Below are 16,418 nucleotides of genomic sequence, written 5' to 3'. Positions count from 1 at the left end.
CACACCCAAAGGTCAGGGATATCAAATTCTACAAAGTGTACAGCAGGTTTTTAACGGTTTAAACCGATAGAACCAACCTTACTGACAGTTTTAGAACTTATGCGGTGTCTTCGTTTTACCGGCCTTAATCGTAGCCGTGTCTAGTATAACAGGCCAGTTCATACCGGTATTTAAAACATCGATACCAAAATACGTGCAAACAAAATACATAACTCATTTCAGACGTACCAATGCTCCATAATACAAGATGTCAAACAAGAAACTGGATATAGAAACTTCAAGTCAAAATAGCAATGCTAATTTCTATAAAAAAACATCACCTGATATTGTTTGAGGTTGAACAAATTAAAAGAAAATAAAAAGTAGAAAATTATTGTTCAAGCACCAATCACCTCGGTCGCTTCAGGAATCGGCTCATCAGCAGGCCTATCTACCTTCACACCTACATCTTCAGAGTAATCTCCATGAACCTACACATCGTAAAAAGTAGAGAACCATAAATCGTGTTGTTCATCACCGGTCAAAGTAGTGTTTGGTAGGTCAAGCCTTCACACGACGAGCTTAACCCAAAAAAGTTTATTTATTTTGCACATTAATAAATAATTATCTAAAAATGAAACTTTATAACAAAAGAATATAAAAACTTACTTCCATCAATTTCCCAATGTCAAACTTAGGCGCCTTCAAAATCTTGACTTTGCGGATAAAAACGTTCTGCAACGGATAAATGCTGGATGTCGCCTTCTCAATCTCCCTACCAATGGATTCAGGGATGAACTTTTGAACCAACTCCTTTAGATCACAAGATTGTGCTTGGGTCACCATGATCTCCCTCATCTTCCTGCGAATCTTTTACAGTAAAAAACATAAAACAAAAAATTAGCAACATAGTATCTTAATACTTATTTATGATGCACTGCAACCATAATTGTCAAATAGAAAACTCAAAAGAGTTCGTATGCACCTGTCGGATTTGGCTGGATTGTGCGTAGCAAGTTCTCTTCACCTGATTGGCCCTCTTCTTAGTGAAGCCGATGCAGAACATTCTCAGGGTGTAGTTATCGGTTGTCTTAACATCAACATGAGCCTCGATCAATGATTGCCATTTCTTAACGAGTGACCTCAGCTTATCGGTTGTGAAGTCCATACCCTAAATAATGCAAATTGTTGTGCTTAGGATATTGTTAACTAGATATAAAACAAAAAAAATTAAAAATGACGGAATACGTGACATACCCAAAAGTTGGTCAACACATTCTTTCCTTGAACATCTTCAGCTCTCAAACGGATCTTTCTGTAAGCATGGTCCTCATCATTTTGAAGGTCAGCCAAAGATACTTCGAAAACACGATGTTTTAGCCCTTCTGAAGCAATCTGATAAAACAATAAACATTTGGATATTCATTTCTAAAGCAATATAATAGAAAATTCTCGAAACTTGATAGATTCTTATGCAGAAACAACTCTTCAAAGACAAAGATTGAATGTTTTAAGTAGTATAATGAAAATTAACTGCAGAATATACACAATGTATATGCATAAGATTGAATCTATGCAGAACCCTAAATATTGCAATAACAAAAAGAATCATTCCAGTCTTTTATTTTCAAAATTTTATTACGGTAAAAAATTACGATAAAATGAAGTGCTTGATCATCTCTATAAATTCAAAGAAAGATATTAACAAATTTATAGAACCAACACATGTGTAAGTAAATAGTTACAATCCATAAAGTTAAAACGCTCCAAAATCAAATAGCGGTCAAGCGCCGATATTTAAGATACAGGTTCAGTAAAATATAAATAAATCTAATAGTAATAACAAATGTCAAAACTCAAAAGTGCCAATATTTGAAACATAAGCATATATGCATTTGTAATTAAAGATACTTATTTTTAACACTATGAAACATAAAAAGGGCAGATTACAGCTAACAGTATGTCAACCCTATATGAAAGCTCTAGATCATATCATGTACACTAGCAGGTACTAAATTCATTTATTTAAATAAAAAAGCATGAATGCAATTTACCTTAGTACCCTGAGTACGAGTAACTAGGGTTTTGCCAACATTTCTGGTGCTGAATAGTGACGGAGCTTTGATATCATACCAGTCCTTCTTAGAAAACGGATCCGCACTGTTACACACATCATCAAATCAAAACACTAAAAAATTTCCAACAAATTTCAATAAAATTAATGAATACTCACGCTTTCTTCTTGCCTCCCTTCTTTCCCTTGGAAATTCTCTTGTTCTTCCTGTTCAAACACAATACGAATTACACGAATAAACGTAAGATAAGGATCAAATGAATAAGGTTTTGAGCGAAAGTGATGGAGAGACGGTGGTACCCGACGGCCATTGTTACGATTACGAGCTGTGAGCAGATGAAGAAGGGGTAACGGCTGCTAGAGAAACCCTACCTTTCGATCTGTAAACGAAACCCTAGAGTGGGTTTTGGATTTATACATACACTTGATTGTAGACTTCGGCCCAGTAATCTGGACCCAAACACTTTATGTTTGGTTCATTATGGGCTCTGCCTTTGGGCTCTTTGGGTTTGAGTATTATGTGTAGAGGTTAGGGCCGAGCAATTTACGGTTCTGAACCGTCAAAACCGAGGAACCATCAAATCCGAACTATATTGTTGTATTTAGTGTCCGGTTCTGGTTCTTACATCTGGGAGAAAATGGTTTCTGGTTCGGTTCTTGTTATACCCGATGGTCCGGTTAAGGAACCGCTAGAACCGGTTTGGGTTCAAACTTTAAATATTATATTCAAAAAATCAATAATTTATTTAAACTTTAAATATTATATTTAAAAGTATGTTTCTAGGATTAAAGAATGTAGAAATAGTTTTTACACAATGTTTGAATGACCTTTTTATGATGGTTAAGTAAAAGTTTTGTTTTACTTAACTTTCATTTTTAACATTGTATACTTTCGTTTTATGGTTTGAAACATTTTATTATTCTACGATTACGTTGGAAGATTTAAACTTTCGATGTTGCAATTTTTAGTTATATTTTTAAACGGTCTGATTTGTTTTTATTTAATTGACAACCGGTTCCGGCAAGAACCGTTTAACCTGGTTCCGAACCGAACCAAAACCATTAAAATACGGTCCGGTTCTTATAGTTTGCATATAACGGTTCTGGTTCGGTTCTGAACTGTTGCACAACCCTAATAGATGTGAATAAACCGGGTATTTCTAATAACAGGTTTGGTCATGGAATCGGTTAATGTTATAACCGCTTTGGGTCCGGATCCGGTTACTAGACCAAAAAATTATACCCTATATACTTGGGTTCAGGTACGGTTACTTAACAAAAAAAAATTATACCCTATGTACTTGGGTTCGAGTAGGGTTTAGTGCCGTTTCTTGAAAACCGGGTATTAAAATTCCTAGTTTCCAAGTTTTTTAATATACCTTGGTGGGTTTCTTTTTGAAGTGGAGATTCTAGGTAATATTCATATGTGTATTGGGTAAGGAGTCAAAACGTGTTAATTTTTGTCCGATTCAAACCCGGTCAAATAGACCCAGACCACTTTACTCTAAAATTCTAAAATCTTTATTTACACTTATCGTCACAAATTTCATTGCAAAGCTATATACTAGTAATAGGTAAACTTATTTTTGCTCATTTGTTTATGTTTTGGTTTTAGTTTTATCCGTAGTACAAACAATTTTTTTTTGTTATTAAAGTTTTGTATTGGATAATCTTCCTATCCTAATAAACAAAAATCTTTTTTTTTTGACACGTATCACTTCCTCATGCCTTCTCACATTATTTTTCTATTTATCTATGTTAAATAACAATAATAATTTTAAACTAAAAATTAGATAAGAATAAATATTTGTTTTTCTATGAATAATTTTAAACAAAAATTTAGATAAGGATACACCTTTTTTATAAAAGACTTTTATTTACTATATAAAAGATAAATAATAATATTAATAATAATAACAACAATAATTGTTTTAAATAATATTTTTTTATGAAAAATAAACAAAAATCTTTTTTGACACGTGTCACTTCCTCATGTCTTCTCACATTATTTTTCTATTTATCTATGTTAAATAACAATAATAATTTTAAACTAAAAATTAGATAAGAATAAATATTTGTTTTTCTATAAATAATTTTAAACAAAAATTTAGATAAGGATACACCTTTTTTATAAAAGACTTTTATTTACTATATAAAAAAGATAAATAATAATATTAATAATAATAACAACAATAATTGTTTTAAATAATATTTCTTTATGAAAAAAAATTAAAAAGTATTATATTCCAACAAACGAAAACATACGTATGTACCTTAATTGAGAAAAATCCAACATTTTGCAGTTTTTTGTTTTTACTATTGTTTTTATTAAGTGGCTTTTATATTAAGCAAAATCAACAACCATCTTTTATATTATTAAAATCTTCCTATATTAATAAACAAAAATCTTTTTTAACACGTGTCACTTCCTCATGCTTTCTCCACGTGACATTATTTGGAATCCTTTATTAGAATTAGATTAGATTATATTGCATTATTGTTTTTTCTTTCACTAGAATTAAATAATTCTAGGTCCAGGGCATATGCTTTTATCAAACTATAAGTGTTTTTAGATGCATCACTATAATGGTTTGGACTCACCGTTATAGTCGCACAATTCTTCCAAGTGTCAAATTTAGACAAATTAGTTTCTCCTTTGTAATGTTAGACGTGGTGTTATAATTGGTTTGCACCCATCATTCATCGCACGTTGCATCAACATTTAGAAAGAACATCATTTTAAAAAATATAACAATTCTATACTCCATTCAAAGAGAATTTATTTCTTACGGTATAATTCATAAAAAAATATGAAATACATAAAAATGTGGGGATCGATCTCCATCTTTTTGTACCATAAACTCTCTTGAATACAAAATTGAGACGAGTGTTTTATCTATCAAAATAAATAAACAAGCATGAAGGTCCTTAAAACTAACTAAAATAATTGTATCTCATAATTTGAATGCATCATGACAATATTATTCAACCATGTAATACATCTGTTTTTAAGCTAATAGTAAATATTAAAAACAAATAAAATGTTATAATAAGTAAATAGTAAATCAAAGTTCATTTTTGAAAGATAAATTATGACGACTGTATGTATTAATATATGACATTATATTTTGTTCAATACGTTCAATACACGGGTTTTTTTTTAAAGATAGATCGTTTTTATTATTTATTATATAAATTTATACTTATACAAACCGTGTAATACACGGGGTTTTAACCTAGTATTTGCTTATAAACAAATTGGGTGTGTTGTTGATAAAACTTTGAATATATATATTTTTTCTCAATTATTTCACACCGTATTATTTTTCCTTGTCTCATGAAATTCACGAGTATTAACACTAATTATATATAATATCCATTAGTAAATTTGTACTCTATACATCAAATTCACATTATACAAAAAGAATAGATCGTCTAGGCTCGCGAATCTACTTGAGCTCGATAAATGAAGCTTAGACTCGTGCTCGTTTATTAAATAAGATTATTTTGTCTTTTAAGGCTTTGCTGAAGAGTTTATTCTTGAAGCTTAACACAAGAGGGCTATTTGTTTTAATTGTTTTTACTTTCGATTTTGAATCAAATTTTTTATAACCATGACAAAAGTGGGTTGCGAAAAGATACGAGTCCCAAACCAACTCACAACATATTTTGTCTGATTTGTAACTAAAGTTTTGAGTATGCCATTAGATGATTGCGACGAGTGACACTCAGGCTAGACGGTATTGGGGGTCGTCCCCCTCCGTCCAGGATCGGCGCCGGTCCAAACATCGTCCCCCCTCCCCGTCCCCCGTCCTCGTCCTCCTCGTCGCCCACAAGCCGTTGGAAACGGAGCACTAAATGACAAACTTTTTCATTCTCCCATGTGTTTTGACCGTTTGAAAAAAAAAATCCAATTTCAACACCAAACCAAACGGCTATTTTTTAAAAAATTACCAAATTCATACCAAATATTATAAATATTCACCACTTTTACACTATTTTTCACACCTTTTCACCCACTACAATCTCATATCTCTCACACATTTTATAAGCACTCTTCCCTTTTTATATAAACTCAACATTTTTATACCATTTTTTACCTACTACCACCCCATCTCTCTCTCAAAATTTAACATGTCTTCACCTTCTTCACTTTCTTCATCTTCTTCGTCGACATGGTATTCATCATCTTCGGGTGGGAATGACGCATTTTTCGAAAACATGATTATGTATGCGGCTCAGATCTTCATGGCGGATGATGAAAACTCTGAAGCGTCGTCCCAACGACAAACTAGACGAGCAAAATTAAACCGAGACAAAGAAGCTACTTTACTTTTTTTACCGTATGTTTATTTAAATTTAAAAATGAATTTTATAAAGAAGATATGAAAAAAAGAGGATGTTAAAAAAAACAAAACAAGGAAAATGGTGGGGTAGGATCATCCTTCCATTTCCATTGTTTTTGTGGGATGGACCATCCTCAAGAGCACTATGATGTGGCGCTTAGGTGACACATCATCCTCCAAGAGAGGATAGTCACCATACCATGTAGCCTCATGCCAGAGAATAGAGGGGCATGGATATTGTTAAAAAGTCAACGATTGGGAGGAGGGGGTATGTATGTTAAGACCATGTATAGTGATTTCGTGATCCACCAACCACATGCAATCATAGGCATAAGACCGCACTATCTTCATGTTGTTTGTGTTTTTTGGCATGTCCTCGTGATTTACGCCACGAGATAAAGATTGTTCATTACCCAATCCCAATTTTTCTTTTTTTCTTTTTCAATTTCAAATCTATATTTAACCCATTAATTTCACATGCATCACCACTACACCAATTTACCTCGTGAAACACTTATGCTAACATGGACGCCACATGGTAAAGACCAATTTACGTGGCTTACCACTACACATGGTCTAAGAGCATTTGTAATTGGGTACGTCGCCTCGTCGATGACTAATTGACTATGTAGATGAGAGAAGGCTGCGGTGAAAAAGAGAGGGTGACGGAACTCATGGTTTTCCAATGCCAAAGTTGATGTGAAGGTATTTGGCCTCTATTGCGTTACTAATGCTTTTCTATGTTATTATACTCAACTATTATTTATTATTATTATTACAACTTAAAGAATCATTAAAAGAACCAATAACACCTCACAAACCACGTCATAAAAAGTGTAATGGGCCAGGAAGTTTGATAAATACAAGTTGTGCTCATCTTTTTTTGCTGACGATTCTTTGATTTTCTTCTTTTTTGCTGACGATTCACTCCACTTCCTAGCATATGACAAAGCAAAACATTGAATATGTATGATGTTCATATCTATGCAACCCGATTTCTCGTCTCTTTTGTACTTGTTAAACAGATCGTGTTCATGAGTTGAGGGTTTAAACTTAACACGAACTTGGTTTTTTACACGAACATGAAAATCTTGCCACGCATATCATTCCGAACTGTGTCATGTATTCACGAATTGACACTAATACACGTTTAACCCTAAAAAAACATTATTTAATTAGTTTTACATATTAATAGTTCAAATTTCCGAAATCTACATATTATTTTTATCTTTTTAGGCAATTATGTTTAACAAATGTCAATTTGGTTAAGTTTTAAAACTTGGGAAAAAAAACAAAAAACCTAATAATTTAAGTTGTTGCATAAACACATTTCAATAACAAATAAATAAATAAATACATTAAACGGGTCAACCTATAAAACTGACATGAGTCCATTTAGACTAAAGTCAAACCCTGAATTTCATGTCGTGTCAGACTCCACACCCTTACGGAAAAGTCAAAAAACGACCAGCAAAACAACCTTTTTAACACCCTTTCTCATCACAATTAAACATCTTACATAGAGATTTATTAATACATACACATGCTATGGATGTTATAAGGGAGTAAATATACACACACCGTTTCCCTCTATCTCTTTCTATACATACATACATACATATATAGAAAGAGATACAGTGAAAAAATGTAAAAATAAGATTTAAAGGTGCGAGAATAGCATAAGGCATATTATAAACATTAGTCATTTAAACACAAAACCTTTAACAAAGAGGAATATACAATCATCTTAAAATTGTCAAATATATACACACAAAAAGTCGAGTATATGAAGTTGAAAAACAAGCTATTGTTTTATTTTATTTTATTTTTTTTTTTGTGACGTTGACAACCATTCAATGAACTAGACAAATAAAAGTATTAAACCATCACGATTTTGTTGTTTGAAAAATATACATCTCAACATCTAAAAAGTTATGGCACCTAACAAAGATTTGTTTTCTTTTTATGCATTAAAAGGTTGTACTTCCTGTCCCTAAGTACAACCCCCCAATATGTGACATAGAAACAAATTCAACCACATAATTGTTGTGATCTTATACTGTCCAAATATAACATTACATAAACAATTAAACACCAATAAACCATTAAAACATGGGCTACAAGAAAGTTGATCTACAACAAACTTTAAAGATTCAAACTTTATCATAAAGATTGACTTCATTGTCGACACTCGCTATTATTTCTTCTCGTCTTGCCAAGTTGCTTGCCACTGCTTGTCGTAAAAGGTAGTCTCGTCGATTAATTTTTTCAAGGTGTCAATGTCCTCGTTCTTTCGGATCAAAAGAACACCGGCTACTGCTACAAAAAGAAGTGTTTTGCAGAAGAAATTTCCCATTTGGTCAACTAGACCCACCCCGGTCAAACTATCCACAAAGTAAGCCATGAAGAACCCTATCATTGCAGCCCGGCCTGCAAAATAGCGGTTAAATGTGTTATGAGGAACAAATAACTCAGTTAGCCAATTCAATGAACTAGTGGGAACATTATAGGTGCAGACGAGCCGAGCCAAGCCGAGCTTGGCTCGTTTATTATATACTAATTAATATATTAAATAAAAATAATTTAAATAATAGACTCGTTTTGGCTCGCGAGCTCGATAAGTGAGGCTCGGGCTTGTTTAGTACACAAGCTTATTTTTAGGTTCGGGCTCAGCTTGTAAACAAGTTTAAATAAGCTCAGCTCAGCTACTTTACTAGAAAACTTTAAATAAGGGGTAAATAATTAATAAAAACTAATATTACACTAAGGCTCGACGAGCTTCACATGCCAGGTTCGCGCTCGGGCTTGATAAATAAACGACCTTTATTTTTGGCTCAGGCTCGGCTCGTTTCGAACTTTTTCTCAAGCCGATCTCGAGCAGCTTGACTCGTTTGCACCCCTAATTATAGGGGTGTAAATGAGCCAGGCTGCTCGTGAGCATCTCAAGATCAGCTGACTAAAATCTCGAATCAAGCATGATGCGTTAGGTACAAATTACATCATTTGGGACTTTTAAGATTTTTGTACTTTTTATTTTATTTTATTTTAAAACGCGTATAACCAAGGAGTTCCTGTGGTTATGCGCTACCTCAGTTAGGGAATTTCGGTATGTTGGATCAAGCTTTGAATTTTTGACTGAACCCATAAAAAATAACTTCATGCTATATAGAACAATGTTATGCATGCCTGGAAAGATTGTCTATAACAGATGATCATTCTCGTTTCACTTTGAATACTTTAGTATTTCTGCTTGTTATCAGTATAAGCAAAAGAGTGATATATTGATGGACTAACCGTTGAGCCGTTCGGCTTCAGGAAGATGAAACCGTTTCATCCACGCCCACCACGGAATAATGGAGGTATCGAAAACTACAGCGAAATCATTGTTGGAAGATTCCGGATTGTCTTCAAGCCATTTCCTTCTTTTAACCTCTAGAAAAGTAACATCAAGATTGTCAAGACATACTTCAAGCATTATCATAATATATTAATACCATCTTCATTAGAGTCAATATTGTACAGGAAACCCCTTTATCAAACAGGAAATCAAAGAAACTTTAAAGAACAATTTAGGCTAATTTTGATAGTACTTGAATGCAATTCAAGATTTTGTCCACAAACTGAAGTAAAATTAGTTTAATTTCATGTAAATACACTAAACAGGCTTCCTAAATAACCCTTAATTATACTCAAATTAATATCTAAATCCCAAACACATAAATATTATAAAAAAGGACTTTTATCAAACACCTGGTGTGCACAAACTCACCAGCATCAATAACAGCATCCCAATCAGTAGCTCCATCTTTCTGAAACTGCTTCAAATCCCAAGTACCCGAAACCCATTTCGGATCTTCAAACACCACAACTTCATCCACCACACCCGCTACCGGGGCTCCATTTCCGATCGGATCCTCCTTCGTCTCAAAATCTTTCTTTCCCTCCACAACAATGGCCGCTCCAGACCCATTTTCAGTAGCTCTAACAGGCACAAAAAGCAGGCGACTTTGAGGGTTTAGAGAGAGAAATGGGTTGATTGGGAAGTGGGTTTTGGAGGAAGATGAAAAAGATGGAAGATTTGTTGGTGTTGAGGAGATAAAAGCCATTGATGAGGACATTGTTTAGAGGTTTTTTGAGGAAGAAAGGTTAGAGCATGGTTGTTGAAGATGATAACTTGAGGTTGAGAATTGGTGTGGGTGTTGAGAGTATGTAACCATGGTACATTAGGGATTTTGCTGGATTGGGTTAAAGATAGTGAAATCACAAAAGTATTTTGTTTTTGGTACATGTCATGGTTTTAAATTATGTTTTTATTGTCATAAATACCCACATGAATTTTATACAAACTAGGATTGCGACCCGCCGCAATGCGGCGGGGATTCCTTAATTATTACTAAGTCAATCTAGAACTCGCACGTTATGTTAAATATGTCAAACGGGGAAAACATAGACGATGTACAAACGTTCACCCACACATGCACATTGCGTCGTGTTAACTCGTAAAATTTAGAACGAAACGTAAAGACGTTAAACCAAAGACGCACATTGCGATGTGTTAAGTCACAAAATTTAGAACCAAGCATAAAGCGAAAAATTTGCGGAAAATGAAAACTATAAAGGATTAAAGTTGAAAGTAAAAAAAGTTATGAGAATATATTACAAAAGATAAATAGTTTTGGGTTAAAAGTAATTTATGAAATATTTTAGGGTGAAAAGTAAAAAAAATAATTTTTTTTTGGAAAACCCCAAAAGCCAACGTTACGACAACCATATGCATAACCATTTTTTCTTTGAAAACCCCCCAAAGCACACCCCACGTTGCGGAGGGGCGTAAAACAGTGTGTCCAATAGTACTAATGTCACACAACCGTCATCGACCACCAACATTGACTCGACTTAGGATATGCGTGTTGCAACGAACCTGTCAAACATGGAAAAATAGAGGAAAAAACGTTGAACCACACATGCACGTTGCGTCATATTAACTCGAAAAATTTAGAACTATACGTAAAACGAAAATTTGCGAAAGGTGAAAAGTATAAGTGACAAAAGTTGCGAAGTTAAATTGAAAATAATGAAAAGTTTTGGGTTAAAGTTAAAAAACAAATTATGTAGGGTTAAAATTGAAAAAGGAAAAACCTTTTGGTTAAAAGTAAAAAATTCAACTTTTATTTTTTGAAAAACTCACAAAGCATAATGTACAAGTTGCTATGCACAAAAAACTTGCAAACTTATATATGGAATAATTAGTATATGCCTGTGTACTAGACTCCTGTTTTTGCGCACTAGCTTGAGAGTATAACTTGATGTACAGAATCTTAGCGCCCCTGGCCACATCACACTCATTAGTGCCCTCATCCCATCCTTTGCCCGCCTAAGGGCGGACGGTATCATAACGGTGACCCCTTCGGGGATTTGGTTTCACCGCTCGGTGATTGATCGCCGACAACATTTCGGTGAGTTGGGACTGGCTAATTCGATGTATACTCTCCCCGTTTCTTCAGTACCTGCCAGAACATCACCTGCTCTGGCTCCACAACTCTGTTCCAACGACTTACACTATGTTCCAGAGTTTACTAATGGGAGGAAAGGAAAAGAAACAAAAAGAAACTAAAAATATTTTGTGTTCCAGAGTTTCATTTAAGGAAGGAAGAGAAAGGAAAATAAAACATGTCGTGTTCCCAAGTTTCATTTAAGGAAGGAAAAGATAAAAAAATGAAAGGAAAACTAGGCTAAATTCTTTAGTTTTTCTTTCCTTCCGATTTGGGAAGAAATGGTGGGAAAGACATCTTTTTTCTTCCTTTCTCGTCTTTTCCTTTCTCACTTTTACTTTCTTTTCTTATCTCTCGTTAAGTTAACTCGGGAACAGAGCGTTAGTTTCACCACCGCTCCCCCCCGGTCGTATCACCGTCAACCGGATCTCCTCCGTCTCTTCCACCTGCGTCAGATCTATCTCCGTCAACCAGTTACACCATAATCGAAATCGCCAACCACATAAGTTTCCCCATCACAATCGAAATCGTTGGCCACCTAATCTTCCCCATCACAATCGACGTTAGTTGGAAAACTTGAAGACTACCCGAAAAACTTGAGGGGAGGAGATGAAGTATGGGTGCTGCCTTGTGTATTGATCGGAATTGGTAGAATTCATCGATGGAAAAGGAGTTAGCCGATGATTGGTTTGAAGAAAATGGCCATGGTGTGTGGGGGTAGGGGTGTGTGGAAGTTTGATGACGGTGGTGGGTATAATGGGTGGTGGAGGTGGTCGTCGTTCAAGTATATGTGTGTGGTGGTGGGAGATGTTGAAGATGGATGAAGTGGAGAGGGTGTGAAGCCGGAGCAGATGATCTTTCGGATGGATTTGAGAAAACAAAGAGAGTGAATAGTATAGTAAAGGATAGTCGATAGATGAAGCTGTTAACCGCCATTGTTGGTGAGTTGAAGATGGAAGTTGTGAAAATATTGGTATTATTTTGGCAATTTTTAAACTAATGGACTGTAATAGTTATTTTCAACAAACCGCGGGGATGGAAACATAATTAACTCTTTATTTATTTATTTATTTTGTAGCTTTAATAATAGGGGCATTATGGTCATTTCTAATGAACTAACAAAATAACTTGATAGTGTTAGTGGGGTGGTCTGTAATAAACTAATGGACTGAAATAGTTACAAAAGTGAAACCATCATGCTTCTATTTTAACTAAAACGGTGTGCCTAATCTAGTTATAGTGTCTAGGTTGTCCAAATAAAATGACTTGTCTGTATTATTTACAAGAGTGTGCTTAAACCAATTATAGATTTAATTACATTTTTCATGTCTTTGGTTTATCAATAATCACTATTTCAGTCCATTAGTTAAAAAACTGTCAAAACAGTCCCCGTGGTTTCACTTTTGTAACTATTACAGTCCACCCACACTAACGTCATCCAGTTATTCTATTAGTTTATTTGAAATGACCATAATGCCCCTGTTATTAAAATTAAAATAAATAATAAGTTAGTTACGTTTTTCGTCCCTATGGTTTGTTAAAGATAACAATTACAGTCCATTAGTTTAAAAATTGTCAAAACAGTACCTGTATCCTTCACGTTATAAGCACTAAAAACTATCTGAAACGCACTTTAAACACAAAATTCTACACATTTCAGCAAAATTCAGTTGGAAAACTTGAGGACTACCCGAAAAAATTTAGGGGAGGAGATGAAATATGGGTGCTGCCTTATGTAGTAATCGGAATTGGTAGAATTCTGTGACAACTGGCACGAAACCGTTAATTTCCGTACTATTTTAATAATTATTTATTTCCTACATTTATGTGTTTAAACGTCAACATTATATGCTTGCAAGTTACGCATTTGGAATCATGCATGTTACATACTTCATTTATCGCATTGTGCAATACATTAAGCGTTGCGTCGAAATGATTAGTAAACTCACCGGTTAGACAAGCTGTGTTAGCGCAACTTCAGTACCCAGTTAAACGATAGATTTAGGACTTAGATACAAGTCCAATATAAAAAATACATTAAAACCCAAGTGGGTGAACAAGGGTTTATATTAACACTTTCTAGAAGCTAAAATAAGCACTAAAAACTATTTGAAACGCACTTTAAACACAAAATTCTGCACATTTCAGCAAAATTCAGCATTTAAACACTAGAATAACATGCAGAAATAATGATTTAACATCCATAATAACTTGTAAAGTTTCAGGAATGAAAACATGTCACAAAAGGTACTTCATACCTTGTAAATTTCACAACTTAACACTTTAACTAACCGACAATTGAACGATTAACCAGACACTACCCAAAACACCAAAAATATACTAGAAACATAGTTTTAGTGTTTTAAAGCTAGTTATGATGATAGAACACATTAAAAATCATAACAACACTTAAACACACTAAACATCATACTTAACCCCTAGCTTACCTTCTAACCCCTAATCTTCCAAAAACTTACATATTACCCCCCCCTTCAATGTAGCCATCCCCGTGAGGGACCCACATGGTGATCATGTTGACCACATATTGTTTAGTCAAAGATGCTAAAACACAAAACCTTTGGTTAATGATATGTTGGGAGATTACATGAAGGAACCATTAGGTGATGAACACTATCATTTCACACTTTCAAAAATTTCATCTCTTCTCCTCTCCCTCCCTTGTGCTTTCGGCCATAACCACATCCCACAACACTCTTATTTTTCTTCATCATTCAAGAAGATCTAAGGCTACTCAAAGGTGTATGGAGGCTAACTAAGAAGGTGTTGAGCATTAGAAGTGGAAGGACCTTTCTAGGGAGCTTTTAACCACCTTATTTGCATCATCTTCTTCATCTTGTTCTTTGCCATTTCCCTAGCCACAAGAGCTAGTGGTAAGCTTCATAAACTCACTTTTACTTCATGTTATCATGTACAAGTTACACCATGTAACGCCCCGAAAATATAAACTTTATATTAGAATTATAAAGTATAAAACAAACAAGAATAAGCTAGCTAGGAAATAAATAACCCAGTTATTTATGAGTCTTGTGATAACATGTAAGTGGGTTAAAATACCTAAAATAAGAACCAAGTGATTGTTGAGGGACTAAACTTGTTAAATTAGAAAACTTAAAACAATAAAACAAAATAAATCACACAAAACACACAAAAAGGAGTGTGTCTGGTCGATCCAAACCCAAGGGCGACATAAGGGTTCCCCACAAACCCAAGTTCGTGCAGCTTTCCTTCAAATTGATGGTTCTAATCAGCTCTAAATCAATTTTCAAGCACAAATTCGTGATCACCTCGATGAAGGGATCATAAGGTATGCTAAATTATGTTGTTTTGATTCAACTCGGATTCCAAGTATATTATAAAAATAAAAAATTGGAGCTTGATTAGGGATGTTTAGATGAAACTTGTAATAAAAACAAGTTTAGATGTAAACCCTAGCTAATAATTTGTGAAATTGGTGCTTAAACTATGAATATTCATGTTTACCCATGTAGGTGTTAAATGGGTTTTTGTGAATAATAGGGAATCTTAATAATGAAATCAGAAAACTGATGTTAACGGTTGGCATGAAGCAAATCTGATAATAATATACATGCTAGAAGTAAAGAATTTGTAAAAGGTACAAAAGTTCGGCTAAATAGTTGAGACAAAAATGTGATAATGGTTATTTAAAAACTACGCTTTTAAAGTGTTTGTTAAAATGCTTAAGAGAAAGCTAACATTGCAAATTGGAGCTAAAAAAACGCATATTTGAACGATATAGCAAATTAAGCGTGAAATATTGTGAAAGAGTTCTAAATAATAATTGGTTGAACTCTATAGGAAAGGAATCCGGATCGTCAAGTGGACAAGCCGGTGAAGACATGCGTTTGAAAGAAGTGCTTTAAAGGTACGTGATTTGTCGTCTCGTTACACTTATGTAGATAAACCTAGTCGTAGATATGTTTGATATTGATATAGCGTAAATGATTGTGTTTGGTATGTCAAAGAAGTGATGTAACTCACTCGACAACCAAACGGGTCAAAATAATCGAATGAATATGTTTGTTGATGATGTTGTTTAAAATAGCCGTGTTGGGACGTCAATGAAATGGTGTAACCCACTCGACAAACCAAACTGGTTAAATAATGGTCGAATAGGTAGTTGTTTGAATTGACTTAAACATCACTCATTAAGTTCGAGTTATAACAGCGTAAACCAAGGAATGGACGTGATACGCTAAGGTTGACAAGCCCGGGAATGGGTAATTATGGTTAGAAACCGGTGTTGATGAATTAGGTAAATACGTGACTTTGGTTCCGTCATAATATGAGTATACATTTAAATTTTAGTGTGTTAATAGTGTTGAAAGGTAGAATATGCGTTTGACGTGTCAATGAAGTGGTGTAGTTCACTCGACGCTCAAACGGGTCGAAATATCAGTTATAAACAGCTTGGTTCTACATTAAGGTGAGGATTTCACCTGTCAACCAAACGGGTCAAAATCATGTTCATAAAATGATCTTGTGCAT

At 34.2% G+C, this 16,418-nt stretch overlaps 2 protein-coding genes across 2 annotated transcripts; both read right to left on the bottom strand.

The window, feature by feature from the left end:
• Nucleotides 1-190: 190 nt before the first annotated feature.
• On the bottom strand, nucleotides 191-2,488 carry LOC110899735 (40S ribosomal protein S3a-like). The gene is made up of 7 exons (XM_022146624.2): nucleotides 2,354-2,488; nucleotides 2,213-2,260; nucleotides 2,034-2,139; nucleotides 1,237-1,374; nucleotides 965-1,150; nucleotides 649-849; nucleotides 191-470 (listed from the first exon to the last, which is right to left on the bottom strand). Exons 1-7 carry the CDS (start codon nucleotides 2,362-2,364, stop codon nucleotides 378-380), a joined length of 783 nt encoding a protein of 260 aa, XP_022002316.1. The 5' UTR covers nucleotides 2,365-2,488; the 3' UTR covers nucleotides 191-377.
• A 5,939-nt stretch (nucleotides 2,489-8,427) lies between these two features.
• Nucleotides 8,428-10,628, bottom strand: LOC110899734 (light-harvesting complex-like protein 3 isotype 2, chloroplastic). Its single transcript, XM_022146623.2, has 3 exons — nucleotides 10,169-10,628; nucleotides 9,694-9,831; nucleotides 8,428-8,829 (listed from the first exon to the last, which is right to left on the bottom strand). Exons 1-3 carry the CDS (start codon nucleotides 10,515-10,517, stop codon nucleotides 8,597-8,599), a joined length of 720 nt encoding a protein of 239 aa, XP_022002315.1. The 5' UTR covers nucleotides 10,518-10,628; the 3' UTR covers nucleotides 8,428-8,596.
• Between the last annotated feature and the right edge of the window lie 5,790 nt (nucleotides 10,629-16,418).

The sequence above is a fragment of the Helianthus annuus genome, chromosome 13 (assembly GCF_002127325.2).
Source record: "Helianthus annuus cultivar XRQ/B chromosome 13, HanXRQr2.0-SUNRISE, whole genome shotgun sequence".
NCBI lineage: Eukaryota > Viridiplantae > Streptophyta > Magnoliopsida > Asterales > Asteraceae > Helianthus > Helianthus annuus.
The sequence above is the reverse complement of the archived record's forward strand: the minus strand, read 5'-3'. Positions and strand labels throughout refer to the sequence as shown.